The following is a 14503-nucleotide window of genomic DNA, read 5'->3' as shown; positions in this document are numbered from 1 at the left end:
GGGTCACTTCCCAGCCAGTAAGTGTGCTGGATACTTTTGCACCATAAGTGCAGCACTCTGCACCTGTACTTGTACTGCATCCTATTGTGTACTGTTCACTTTTCTAACCTGCCCAGGTCTTCCTGCAATCGTTCCCTACCCTCTGGAGAGTGCACTTCACTCCGCAATTTAGTATTGTCCGCAAACTTGGACAGAGTACACTCCACACCCACATCCAAGTCACTGATGAAAATATTGAAGAGTACAGGTCCAAGGACCGAACTCTGCGGGACCCCACTACCCACATCCTTCCAAGTTGATACCGACCCATCTACTACCACTCTCTGGGTGACCACTAAGCCAGTTTGCCACCCACTGGACTGGGTAAACATCTAAGTCACAGCCTCTTAATTTATTAATGAGAATAGGATGAGATGCCATATCAAAAGCCTTGCTAAAGTCCAAGAAAATTACATCCATCTCTACTCCTGCATCTAAGCATTTTGTGACCCTGTCATAAAATTAAACCAGATTGGTCAGGCATGATTTACCTGCTACAAATCCATGCTGGTTTCCCTGCTGCATTATTTTTCCTGCTGGACTCCCACAAATATAATACTTCATAATCTTTTCAAAGACCTTTCCAAGGATGGAGGTAAGACTAACTGGCCTATAATTACTTGGATCCCCCTTCCTCCTCTTCTTGAAAATAGGGACCACATTGGCCCTTTTCCAGTCCTCTGACACCTGACCTGAGCACCATGAGTGCTCAAACAGTTGTGCTAGTGGTTCTGCCATGACACCAGCCAATTCCTTCGGTACCCTCAGATGCAGCTCATCTGGGCCTGCTGACTTGAACACATCCAGCCCAGCCAAGTGACTCTGCACCAAGTCAGGGTTGACAGTTGGTAGGCTGGTGTCCCTCTGATATCCATGTAAGAACCCATTAGGAGACTTATCTTGAGCCTTGAACACTGAGGCAAAAAACTCACTGAATAGCTCACCCTTGCCCCTCCCCCCCACCTGTCACTAATTGCTCCTTCTTGTTCAGTAGTGATCCTATGCTGTCCTGCCCTTCCTTTTACTCCCTACATACCTAAAAAAGACTTTTTGTTGTCTTTAATTTGTGTTCCCATCCTCAGCTCTGTAGTTGCTTTGGCCTTTCTAACCGTCTCCCTGCAAGTGTGGGCCAAGTAGGTATACTCCTCCTTGGTAGCTTCCTCCTGCTTCCACCACCTATATGCCTTCTTTTTTGCCCTCAGGCTCCCCTGGATTTCTCTGTTTAGCCAAGGAAGTTCTTTGGCTCCTTTCCCCCTTTTCCCTAGTACTGGAATAGTCTCCCTCTGTGGCCGAAGGATTGCTTCCTTTAGGAACGACCACCCTTCCTGGACTCCCATCTCACCAATACTCTTCTCCTGCAGTGTGTTATTGACTAGACTCCTAAGCACACTGAAGTTAGCCTTCCTAAAGTCAAGCACTTCCACCCTACTTGTTATCTTACCCACCCTATGCCGTATGATGAATTTGACTGATTGATGGTCACTATCTTCAAGGTGACCACAAATCTGCAGCTCCCCTACCAGGTCCTCCCCCATAGCCAACACCAAGTCCAGTAAGGCATTCCCCCTAGTGGGACCATATACCTCCTGCATTAAGTTAAGGATCTGCATTCAGGTTAAGAACCTACATGAATGGTTGGATTTGGCTGACTGCTCCTCCCAGATGTCAGGGTAATTTAGGTCCCCTATGACAACCACATCCATAGACTGTACAGCCTCTGAGAGCTGCCTCAAGAATTCCAAGTCTAGCTTTTCTTCTTGGTGTGGTGGTCTATAGCAGACCCCCACCACCAAGTCCCTTTACCCACAACCTCCATGTATCCTAACCCACAATGCTTCAACTTTCTCCTCCTCTGATCCCATTTTGAGTAGGGTAGATGTATAATGCTCCTTTACATAGAGGCAACCCCACCCCCTTTCCTCCCTACTCTGTCCCTTCTGTACAACCTGTAGCCCTCAATGTGTACCACGTAGTCATGGGTAGGGTCCCACCAGGTTTCTGTTAGCCCCACTAAATCAAAGTTATTATCTGCAAGTAGAAGTGTGAGTTCTTCCTGCTTGTTCCCCAATTTTTGAAGAGTAATATTATCAGTAATTGAAAATCACTTCTGAGCATTCTGCAGAGGCACTCATGAGATTACTTTTAAGCAGACTGTAAGGAAGTCCCATCCAATTTGCAATTTTGCATAACAGTCATGAACCTCAACTGGTAGAAAGTAGCATGCTTTGATTGGAGTTAAAATAGGCCAGTTTATAACACTGGACTCCTCAACATGTGTTTCTAAAAGGCACAGGTCTTAGTCTTCTGCTAAGATAACTTGCATGAAGAAAACTGTCACCATTTCCATTAAATATACAGGGCTAGATCCCAAAAAAATGGAAGTATGTATTTAAGTCCAAGGCTGCAACCCCATAAAGTTCTTCTGAGGCACTGTCTAACCCAGAAAGTGCCTCTACTCCAGACATAATATAGGTCTTCATCTTTAAGTTCTCTAAGCATCAAAACATTCTACTTCTGAACACATCAAGAAGCATCTCTTTTTTGACAGCACTGAGCAGCTTAGCAACTAGTTCATGCCTAAGCCAAACAGGGACTCATAAATTACCAGTTTTTTACCTCAGTCTCCTTAAGGGCTTGATCTAGTAGGCATTTTCAGAATATACCTAACATATACTAACAAGATTGGGTTCTAGACAAAATGTGACAGCAACAACCACTCTACTTTCTCTTTAAGCAGTAGGTAGGGAAGGTGGTGCACACCCTGCCCTTCTTCATACAATAATCTAGTGGTTAGGGTTGCCAGCCCTTCAGGATTGCCTTGTAGTCTCCAGGAATTAGATACAGTCTCCAGGAAACTGCTGAGTCACCCAGGAGATAAATGATAGAGCATTCATTAAAATAAGTATTAAATGTTGAATCCAATTTATACCACAGTCCAGTGGGTTTTTAAAATGTAATAGTAATGTGCATTTGCCTTCCTGATTACAGTATAGTAGATCAGTCATTAATGTCATTACATCATGTGATGAAACCTCCCGGAATAGATTCAAATAGAATTGGCAACCCTACTACTGGCCAGAGCATTCATCAAGGAAGAGGTTGACCCAGGTTGAATTCCTGCATCTGTCTGAGATGATTCCACTTGAAGCTGTACTACTGTGCTTTAATTTATTTTTTATAAATTAAAGAATCATTGGCCAAAGAGAAAGTGAAAATGTGAGTGTGTAGCCAAATGTTTAGGGCACTCACTTAGGTGTAGAGATCTGGATTTTGTTCCTGAGACTGTTTTTGTATTTTAAAATAACTACTAACTTTAAAAATCTATAATTTTTCAGTTATCAACATCCAACCATAAATGTGCTGCTCCACCCCTTTGGAGCCAACTTTGCAAAAATCAGTAGCAAAACTATGCAAGTTGTGTAAGACATAGCCCTTCTACTCATTTCCCACCAGTCATTCCCATGAGACTGGAACTCCTGTCATCATACACATTCATCTTACTGGTTGTTTAGAATAAGAATCAGATGAACCATTTAAATTCTAAGATTACTAAGCAGAGGAAGATTTTCCCTTTTTTCCTTACAAAAATCTCAAGGAGATGAATGCCAAGCCTTGTTGGTGCAAAGTTAAGTTTGCACAATTAAAATAGAAAAAGTCACAATTAAAAAAGTCCTTACAACCATACTTCCTCTTGCTAAATTGACCAGATAATAACCAGATAAAAACATATTTAACAAGAACTTGAAGGCAGAAAACTTACACAGTATGTGCATTGTATTACATTCACACATATGGCTATGAAACTGTTAGACCAGAGATTTCCAAGCAGTAACCCAGAGACAGAGTCATTTTTACTTCCTTTTTAAAGCATTGCTAAACTATTAAAAGATAATCTGTCTACCACACTGCAGCTTTTCCATTTTACCATTCTACTCTGAAGTAAAGAGAAGACACTGCATCTTCTAGACCTACTTATCCCTGATGATGCTTCATCAAAGAATATCATGTTGTTGACTTGACTTAGTTTTTCAACAACTTTCAGGGGAAGGATTCTGGAACTTTAAACTTTTCAGCTAAGAAAAGGCCTATTCTGAACTATTTAAATTAGTTTTCATATAGTTTAGAAGTTAAACATTGCAGAATCCTTCACTAAAAACATCTAAAAGAAAGTCAACATCATGACCTTTAAGACGTTCTTTGATGCACCTGAGCTTTGAAGCAGTGGCACGAAAGTGGGAAAGCTGTGAAGGGGCAGACAGGTTTCCTGTCAAACAGTATAAAAGTGCTTTAATTCCTTTTTTTATAAATCAAATGTAATAAAAAGGCAGGAGGAGTATAATTCCTGTCTTTGTTTTTGTATTTTGATTTTGCTAGGAGCTAATTTCTCCAGCACTGACAGTTATATTCTGAATATTAGAACTGACACAGCAATGAATTCAGGCAGTATAATCAACAGTTGGGTCAGTAGGTTTATATATCATAACTCATAGGGACACCAGAAAAAAATGAGTACAAGGAAAACTCTATGCTTCTCACTTAAAATGATCCAAGACTATTTGGGTTTGGTTCTTTTTGCTACCATACATACCTCCTTCTACTATTTTTCCATCTCTTTAATTTCCTCAATTTCTGTACCTGAAACCTAAGTAAATTCTCAACCTCCTAGCCTAGTTTTACTTATCCTCACTTTCCCTGCACCTTTATTTGCCTCATGTTATCTTTTTTATAATAAATAGTTTATGTTAGTTCTTCCATTTAACTGAAGCAGCTCAGGGTGAACTGCACAGCTTTAATGCTTTCACTGCTTGCTTATGCAGTTGATTAATTTCTCAGAAGATAAGTACAGTTCCCATTAATGTGAATGGCATAGTATGGAAAGTTTGAAAGGCTATACTCAGTGTGCAGAATCTTGCCCTAGCTGGAGGCACGATATAGTCTTCAGTCTGACACCCAAGTGGAGAGCATTCACATGGCTCCGGTACCCCATGTCTCCTACATAAAGCCTAAGGGCAGCTATTTAAGAGATGGTGTACTGTTCCCAAAATGATGCGATCCTCATGAAGGCTACTTTAAATATGTAATTGGACAGATCCTCAGTTAGTATCAATTTTCCCAGTGCCACTGATTTCAACAATGCTGTGAAAATCTATAGCTAAGATAGATGCTCCAGAAAATAAGGAAACAAAAGATTCTGAAGGACTTAAGAGTATTTTCAAAGACTGCAAGCCAACTGGAAGAAGGGTATAGAAGCTATATTGTGTGCCCATGAATATTCCAGGAGCTACTGGGGAAGTTAATAAGAAAATGTCAACCCTGAAGGGTATCTACACAGGTTCAGATACACACCTATCTAGATATTTTTCTAGATCATTAATTCTTTATGCCCATCCCTTATCAAGATATTAACAGTTATATCAGGGGTGCGCAACATACAGCCTGTGGCTGGATCTGGCCTGCCAAACCGTTCTATCCAACCTGCAGGGCCCCTAAAAATTTATAAAATTAATTATTATTTGACTGTGGCTGCCTGTCTAAGCTTACAAGGCACCAGAGGTGGCAGGACCCGTGAGAAGCCAGTAGGACCCAGGGGCAGCAGCAGCACGGCCTGACTGGCTCTGCCCCACCCCCATCCCCCCAACCAGAAGCCTCTGCCTAGCACAGGCTTCTGGCCTGTTGACCCTGGGGCTGTTCCCCACCTCCGTCCATCCAAGAGTGCAATTCAGATAAGGACAGGGGAGAGGGAAGGATGCCAGCGATTGCCCCAGTCCACGGGGGCCTGGCTGGCTCCTGCCATGTTCTGTAGTCCTAGACATGTAGCCAGGAACCACACGCTGCCAGAGCACCTGGAGGGTGCACAGGGGGAGGGAGGGGGAAAGCAGTGGGAAGGCGGGGAAATGGCAGTGGTAGTGGTGGCTGGTGGTGGGGGAGTAGCAGTGAGTAGGAAAGCAGGACTGCAGTGACAGCTGGGCTGGAGTGTGGGGCCCATACCAGTGGGGGCCCAGGGCAGGGTGGCAGGAGCATAGAGCCCAGGCTGGCAGGGGCTATATGGAGCCATATCAGCTTCCGCCTCTCCCTGCTGCTGCAGCAGAAGCCAGCCCAGCCCCTGTGATTCCTGGCTGGCTCTGTGCAGTTCTGGCCAGGCCAGGCCAGGTTGGCTCCGGCATCACACAGTGCACAGTAGGAGCCAGCCAGGAACCGTGTGGTGCCAGAGCAGCAGGCAGGCAGGTGGGAAGCAGTGACAGACAGGTGTGGGGAGTGACGGGTGGGCAGGGAAGTAGCAGCAAGCGGGGAGAAAAGCAGCAGTGGGTGGGTGCCTCAGGGCCAGGGGCATTGGGGTCCCAGGGCAGGGTGACAGGAGCATGAAGCCCAGGCTGGCAGGAGCTCCACGGACACCCCACATATCTACACGCACACACCCACATGCTCCCTATACTCACCCACACCCACATGTCCACCCCCACACCTATTTACCACCCCAACAAACCCCAAACGTGCCCAAAGCCTCCCCTACACCCGACATACACACATACCCACAGCCCCCCACAAACATATATGCACCCACCCATACCCCCACACCTCCCACAATACACAAGAGTAAGACTTTATTTAAGCTATTATGCAATCACCTCTATGTACACTATGCAAACACATGTAAATCAGGACAAAAATCTTTTTTGAAATCAAATAAATGTATATTGTAGTAGATGTTTGATTTTTAGAATATTTTTTTCTGGTTCCAAGATGGAAAACCCCTTGCCAAAAGGAGTACTTCCATGGGCAAGGGGAGAGACTTCTGGTGGCAAAGGTGGGACTTCTGGCCCCAAGATGACAAACAGGGGACAGGGCACCTGGCAAAGGTCAGGGCTACCTATGAGGCCCTCAACAGCTTGTCAAAACTCATTAAGCCACCCTCCAGCTAAAATAATTACCCACCTCTGAATATATAGATATCAGAACTGATCAATAACCAGGCTTTCTGAAAGCTGATCTTGTTTAGCTACAGGGCATATGAAAATTCAAAAAGAGAACTGTCCTTTTACACAAGGCTAAGGCTAAGTGCAGACATTCAGGGGGAAGGTTAGATTGCATTAAAAATGGCTACCTGATCTGAGGTAAGTTGGGGGGGGCTTATGGGGGGCAAGCAGGATCCATGGAAGTGATCATGGGGATGGGGAGGGCAGAATCAGGGAGCAGGCAAGATCAGAAGCAATCAGGGAATAAACAGGGTCCACAGGGGATTCCTGGGGTCTGGGAGGGTTTGGCATAATCAGAACAGCTCACAGGGAGGTTTGCAGGGGACCTACCCCATCCCTCCTGCCTCTCCCCCAACAATACTTACTTCCTTGGCCCTCAGCATCCATAATACCTAATAAAACCAGTACCTGGAGTGGCTTGTGGAGGGGGTGGGCAGATCGGAAAAGTACAACTCTGGGACTGGGGCTAGCAGCTGGGATTTCCCAGCCCTGGGGCTGTGCAGGTAACTGTACTGAAGTTCAGTTCACTGATGTAACCTAAACTGATTAAGTTTGAGTGAACATTAATCCAGATCTATCTTAGACTAGGTTCTCCCATTTCTAGACCAGTACTTCTGTGCTGTTATGGGGTTTAGATTAATTTCTGATTACTGAGACCAGGTCTATGTATAAAGTCTGCATCTGGGTGAACTAAGTTAGATTGTGTTGCCATTTTTAATGCAATCTAACCTCCCCAAATGTCTGCAAATAGCCAAAATGTTTTCAATACAAAGAAAACAGACAATGAAGAGTGAGTGTACATTCCTCAAATGCAAACAATATTACACTCCATATGAAAAAACTTAGTGCAAAATGAAACATATAAAGATATTTTATTAGTATGCTAATAAAAGCACTAATACGCTGCTTATTTCCAACAGACTACATGTATTGACCTAATATTATGAGCCCCTTGTATCAGCTAGTATTTAGATCCTTCCAAAAAGAGTTAAATATTAACAGTATAAGCATCTCTATAGCACTCATTACATAGCTAAAAATAAAAGAAATGTTTGCAGTGCTGAATAGGGATAGTCAGAAAAAAAAGGTTGAAACATTTTTTCATCAGAATCTGCTGACCTTGTGGGGTCCTGAGCACCTGGCGCTCAGTAGTTCTTGGGTAACCCATCAAGGAGACCACCCTGGAGCTCAGGCTGCCCACAGAGCTAGGGAAGAGCTGAAATTCCACGTCATGGAGAATTTCCCTTTTTTATGATGTTATTTCAAAGCAGAATGGTACCAAATTTTGAAATAGCCTCCAATGATGAATTACCATTTTCTGTCAAGGCTCCGGTGCTGACTCCACTATTGGTAAGTTCATTCTTTCATCTCAAAATATTTTTTTACTTTTTATAAAATATTTTACCTGTTTTTCCCATAAGTCAACCACTTTATGTAAAAGTTCTTTTTCTTCCTTTGGTCCTGGATTGGTGATTAAAAAATCTACATCATGGCCAGTCTTCTTTCCCCTAGCAATAAGAAATAGGGAGAAGAATAAATCAGCAAAGTTTCTGTTGTATTTCAAAGAGAATATTTTTGCTGCATTATAAAGAGAGTTTGCAGTATAAAATGATAGCAATGTTTTCTGAAACATAATCAAAATAGAATCTTCTATTTCTTTTATCAGGTCTGTCAGTGTTCTTTGTTAAGCAATGATTTAAAGTTTTTGATGTATTTCTTCTGTTGTTCAGACTAGATGGGGCAGATCCTTGGTGATGTTAAATCTCTCTTTTTCCTCTTTTGCCCTAGAAAAGAAGGTTTCACTTGTCTCTGGAGAAAATCATAATCATGACAAGCGGTGGATATTATGAGTCCTGTGCAGCAGCAGCTGATCAACTTGCCAGTCTAACTGCAGCCCATAACATTTTTCTTTAGCTCTTGATAGACATTTTAATGAACAAAAAGTAAAATTGCAGCTATTCTACTCTATTATGAAAGACACGCAGTGCCTATATGTAGGATATTTATTCTATTTTAAAGTATAAGCATAGTTTTTGAAGGGTTTTTTATGCAACTTAGCAAATTTGTTTAGGATTGTGAGGAAGGATTGCACAATTAGGTCCCATATACATGAGTATTAATTAGAAATGTTTTCTTTTCTTTTTTTTTTTTTTTAAGGAAAACTAAACTTTATTTATTTCACAATGTCCCACTTTTGTTTTTTTAAATACATCTATTCAGCTTACCTTGTAACCATGTTATCTTAACTTATTTGGCGAGCTGGATAAATCCAACTAGTGTAAGCAAATAAAAAGCAAGCTACATGGAGGTTCCACCTTAGACTTATGAAAGGTTTGAGGATATGTCATTTTGTTTTGAGGTGAAGTTTATCTCTGGAATGCAGATTATGCATAATGCTATCATCATGATATAAGAACTACCACAATGGCTGCCTAAACATCTGTGCATAGGACATTTCAAAGGACTGTGAGATGGAAGGTCAAAGGTCTTGGGATATCTATATGCAAACAACTATAGTAACCCAAAAGTCTTGTGAAAGTTTTTCAAATGGATCTGGAGAAGCAATTCCAGCTCAAATTGTGTCAGACTGTCACCTGGCAAACCTTGCTCTGTGTTGGAGGGATAGATTTTACCTTCTCATCTACTCAAATTTCCCCAGAGGCTGTATTGCTCAAACATTATTGCAAGAAAACTGGGGCCTTCATAGCTAATACTATATATATCATACAGCGTGTGGCTGTATCACACATATTACAATTCAGGTATGTATGTGTGTTCTCCAGTTCTGCAGGACTAGAGAACAGATAAAATGACTGTGACATAATAAAGTAAAAATTAGAAATATCCAAAACCAAAGGTCTTTTCTCCTACAATGCTTTTATAAAAATGAATGAGAGTTCTTTAACTCTGGAATATTTGTAAGAATTCACATAACTGACAAGCATGTCAACTGGCATTCATATGACAGGAAATCACCTCACTGAGAGATGCTAGAGTAGATTTAGCTGCAAAAAATGAAAATCACAGTTTTACATTTGACAAGCAGTCTAACTTAGAGAAATACAACTATCGTGCCATGACTGCAACCAAGTCAAAACCTCTTAAACAAATGGAAATGCTTTAACAAGAAGTTTAGAACAAAACATTGGTAAAGGCATAAAATAAGAATAGAAGCTAAAGCTCTGAGACATTAAGAATGTAAAATACTCTCTGTGAAACACATTTTAGCTTATACTAGAAGATGAAATCTATTATATTTTAGAATTATTATGGTAGTTTAAACTCTTCTATCACATTTGTTATTTAACTATCATAAAATGCTTTTCAAGGCACAGGATTATTGGAATTCCTGAGGACTAAAAGGGTGGCGTACAACCAGTCGAAGGGAGGGGCTATCACCAAAGAGGAGTATTCCTCCTTGGCCTGTGAGTGTAGGAGGGCTATTAGGAAGACCAAGGCAGAGATGCAACTCAGGCTAGCGTCCAGAATTAAGGACAACAAAAAGTCCTTTTTCAAGTACATTGGGAGCAAGAAGTGGGCATCAGGCAATGTAGGGCCCCTGCAAGACTCAAATGGTAATCTTGTGGTTACGCCAGACGAGAAAGACGATATTTTTAAGTTTCTTTCTCTGTTTTCCTGAACAGGGACCAGGACATCCCTCCTACCAGAGGCAGGGAAAATCTCAGGGATAGCTCTGACAGGCCTTGGGTCAGCACAGAGGTAGTTAGGGATCTTCTGGAAGGGCTGGACATTTTTAAATCTGCAGGTCCAGATGCCCTCCACCCAACGGTGTTGAGGGAGCTGGCAGGGGTCATCACGAAGCCCTTGGCCCGGCTGTATGAGCATTTGTGGTCATCTGGCCAGGTGCTGGGGGATTGGAAACTAGCTAATGTGGTCCCCATTTTTAACAAAGGGAGGAAGGAGGATCCAAGTAACTACAGGCCGGTAAGCCTCACCTCGGTCCTCAGGAAGATCTTAGAGAAAATCATCCAGGAGCACATCTGTGGGGGGCCAGCAAGGGAGATCATGCTTAGGGGTAACCAGCATGAGTTCATCAAAGGCAGGTCCTGCCTAACCAACCTGATTACCTTTTATGACCAGGTAACTATATCCTTGGATGATGGTGTCACCATGGATGTAGTCTTTCTAGACTTTAAGAAGGCCTTAGACACTGTCTCTCACCCCATTCTCATTAATAAATTAAGCAACTGTGGCATTGATGCCTACACAGTTGGATGGGTAAAAACTGGCTGTTGGGGCTCACCCAGAGAGTAGTGGTGGATGGGTCGTACTCAACCTGGCAAGATGGGAGTGCTGGGGACCCCCAGGGCTTGGTCCTCAGGCCCGCACTGTTTAACATCTTCATCAGTGACTTGGACAAGGGGGTTGAAAGCACATTGTCCAAGTTGGCTGATGACACTAAGATGTGGAGTGAAGTGGGCACATTTGAAGGGAGAGAGAGGCTGCAACTAGATTTAGACAGACTATAAAAGTGGGGAGATGAGAATAGGATAGGTTTCAACATAGACAAATGCAGGGTGCTGCACCTTGGGAGAAGGAATCCACAGCATACATACAGGCTGGGGAGTTCCCTCCTTGAAAGCACAGAGGCAGGAAGGGATCTTGGAGTCTTTATCAACTCCAAGATGAACATGAGCCACCAATGCCACACCGCAGCCAGCAAGACCAGCCATACCTTGTCATGCATCCAAAGATGCATCTCAAGCTGGTCCAGAGAGGTAATACTCCCTCTCTATGCGACATTGGTCAGGCCTCAATTGGAGTACTGCATCCAGTACTGGGCGCCGCACTTTTAAAAGGATGTGGCCAGCCTGGAGAGAGTTCAGAGGAGGGCCACCCATTTGGTGAGAGGGCAGCAGGACAGGCCGTATGAGGAGAGACTGAGGGACATGAACCTGTTCAGCCTCAGCAAGAGGAGGCTGAGGGAGGACCTGGTGGCTGCCTATAAACTCATCAGGGGAGATTATCAGCATATAGGAAGAGCCCTATTCTCCCCAGCACTACCGGGGGTGACAAGAAACAATGGGAATAAGCTGATGGAGAATAGGTTTAGGTTAGAGATCGGGAGGCAATATTTTACAGTTAGGGTGGCCAGAATCTGGGACCAACTACCTAGGGAAGTGGTCCTTGCCCCTACCTTGGGCAAATTCAGAAAGAGGTTACATGATCACCTGTCTGGGGTCTTGTGAACCCAGCATTCATTCCTGCCTGTGGCAGGGGGGGCGGGGAGATGATCTGTTCAGGGCCCTCCCCACCCCCGCTACTATGAAACTATGAAACTATGGATCATCCCCATTTGTAGAATATGAAGCATACAGGTAAGACTCACTTGTCCCATGGGACACACTGGTCAATAGAAGAGTCAAGAACAGGGGCGGGCAATTATTTCAGGTGGAGGGCCACTTACACAGTTTTGGAGGCTGTCGAGGGCCGCATGGGTAGCCCTGCCCCTTGACACGTGCCCTGCCCCTTGACACGTGCCCCGCCCCCTGGTCACCATCTAGGGACCAATGTCCCAGAGCCAGCACCAGTAGGGCCCAAAGCAGAGCACAGGCTGGCAGGGGTCTGTGAAGCCAGGCTGGCTGCACCAGCAGGGAGAGGGAGGAGCTGGCCCAGCTCCATAAAGCCTCTGCCGGCTGGGACCCTGCGCTCCTGCCACCCTGCTCTGGGCTCCACTGGCACAGGCCCCAGGACACCAATGTGGGCCCCATGTTCCCACTGGCTCCTGCACCTGCTCACTCCCAGTGCCCCCCAGCCCCGCAGTACAGGCAGGGAGCAGTGCACAGTCCTGATCTCCTGCTTGCTGGCAGGGAAGAAGCTCATGCTAAGCACGGGGAAACGCAGCCCCTCGCCCACCCCATGGTTGGCGCTCCCTGCTGCAGGTGCTCGCAGCCCATGCAGGACTGTCTGGAGCAGGCACAGGCAGCTCCAAGCAGGCTGCAAGCAGCTACAGCATGAGACGCTGGTCATGGAGCGAGTGAGGGGCTGCTTTTCCCCGCACTCAGCACCAGCTTGTAACTCATCCCCTCTGCCAGCCTGGGCTCCGCACCGGCTCTGGGCTTGCCCATCGGTGGCAGCAGCTGTTGCCACCCCACTTGCCACACCAGGCAGTGTTAACTACTGCTGCCCACCCAGAGCTGGGTAGGCCACAGGTGGCAGTGGCAAACACTGCCCAGCATGGCAAGCGGGGGAGCCGCAGCTGCTGTCACCACATGGAGTCCCAGCAGGTGAGCCTGGAGCCAGCGCAGGGCCCAGGCTGGCAGTGGGGCTGGGTTACAAGGTGGTGCTGAGCACAGGGCAGGGGGGGAAGTGACCCTTACCTGCCCCGTGGCCAGCGCTCCCTGCTGCAGCTCCTCGCAGCCCACAGGGCTGTCCAGAGCAGGCACAGGCAGCCCAAAGCAGGCTGCGAGCACCTGCAGCATGGGGCACCGGCCATGGGGTGGGGGTGGAGTCGTTTTTCCCCACCCTGTGCTCAGCTGTTCTGCAGGCCACTTTTCCCCAGGCTCCTTCCCTGCCCAGGGTCCTCCCCTGCCCTCCCTCCCCCAACCCTTACCTGAGGTTCCAATGCTGCCAGGACACCCATGTGGTCCCAGGCCAGAAGCCCCAGATGGGGCTTCCGGCTGGAGGGGCAGAGCTGGATGGGCCCTGCTGTTGTGGGAGCCCGTCGAGCTTCCCCTGGATCCTACTGCCCTTGGTTCCTGTCATTTTTGACAGGAACCAAGGGCAGATAAATATTAATTTTCTATTTTTTTTAGGGGGCCCCATGGGCCAGATAGAATGGCCTTGCAGGCTGTATTTTGCCCACCCCTGGTCAAGAAGGTCACTAAGGTCTTCTGGTGTGTGGTCTACTTCCCTAGTCACTAGTCCATGCTGCCTCTCCTCTAGCATTATTGCTACACACCTACTAAATTTGACATTTCACAAAAATCATTAAATTAGGCATGAAATCGGGCAATGCCTGCAAAATATGTGGGGGCGGGAAATACTAAAAATAAAATACTGGCTCCCCAGTGGGATCCAGCAGTCCTCATGGCTGCTGCAGCATTCCACACAGCCTGCTGGCACAAAAGTGGAGTACCTAACCTCCACTGCTGACTGGCTGAGAAGCCTGCCTGTCATGCAGCCATGCCCTATTTCGCCAATCAGCAATAAAGGCCAGAGCCACTTGATGGACAGCCCTCTTAAGCAATCAGCAGCAAGGGGCAGCACACTGGGGCCCCCTCAGCCAATCAGAGGTAAGTGGGTGGAGGTGGGGGCTGCTGAGATAAGCCCATGAAAATGGCAGCGAGCCCTGTGATCTGCCTGCGAAATCAGCCACCTGCTTCCTCAGTTTGGTAGGTCTCCAATTATTACCAACAAATTAATTACTCTTGTCATTTTCATTCAGGGAACTAGGGATGCAGGAGCACATCTGCGAGGGACCAACAGGGGATATCATGCTTAGGGGCAACCAACATGGATTCATTCAT

The 14503-nt window shown here is 45.5% G+C and overlaps 1 protein-coding gene across 15 annotated transcripts in view; it reads right to left on the bottom strand.

Moving 5' to 3' along the window:
• DNTT (DNA nucleotidylexotransferase) overlaps positions 1–14503 on the bottom strand; it is a 464208-nt gene that overhangs the window by 108497 nt on the left and 341208 nt on the right. For all 15 annotated transcript variants that reach the window (XM_019502672.1, XM_019502670.1, XM_019502663.1 and 12 more), the window contains one exon: positions 8419–8521. In XM_019502672.1, the coding sequence (XP_019358217.1) occupies positions 8419–8521 (103 nt within the window). The remainder of the gene's footprint in view (positions 1–8418; positions 8522–14503) is intronic.

The sequence above is a fragment of the Gavialis gangeticus genome, unplaced genomic scaffold (genome assembly GCF_001723915.1).
Source record: "Gavialis gangeticus isolate Ggan-Ray unplaced genomic scaffold, GavGan_comp1, whole genome shotgun sequence".
NCBI classification, from domain to species: Eukaryota; Metazoa; Chordata; order Crocodylia; family Gavialidae; genus Gavialis; species Gavialis gangeticus.
Note: the sequence above shows the minus strand (reverse complement) of the source record. Positions and strands in the feature narration are given on the sequence as shown.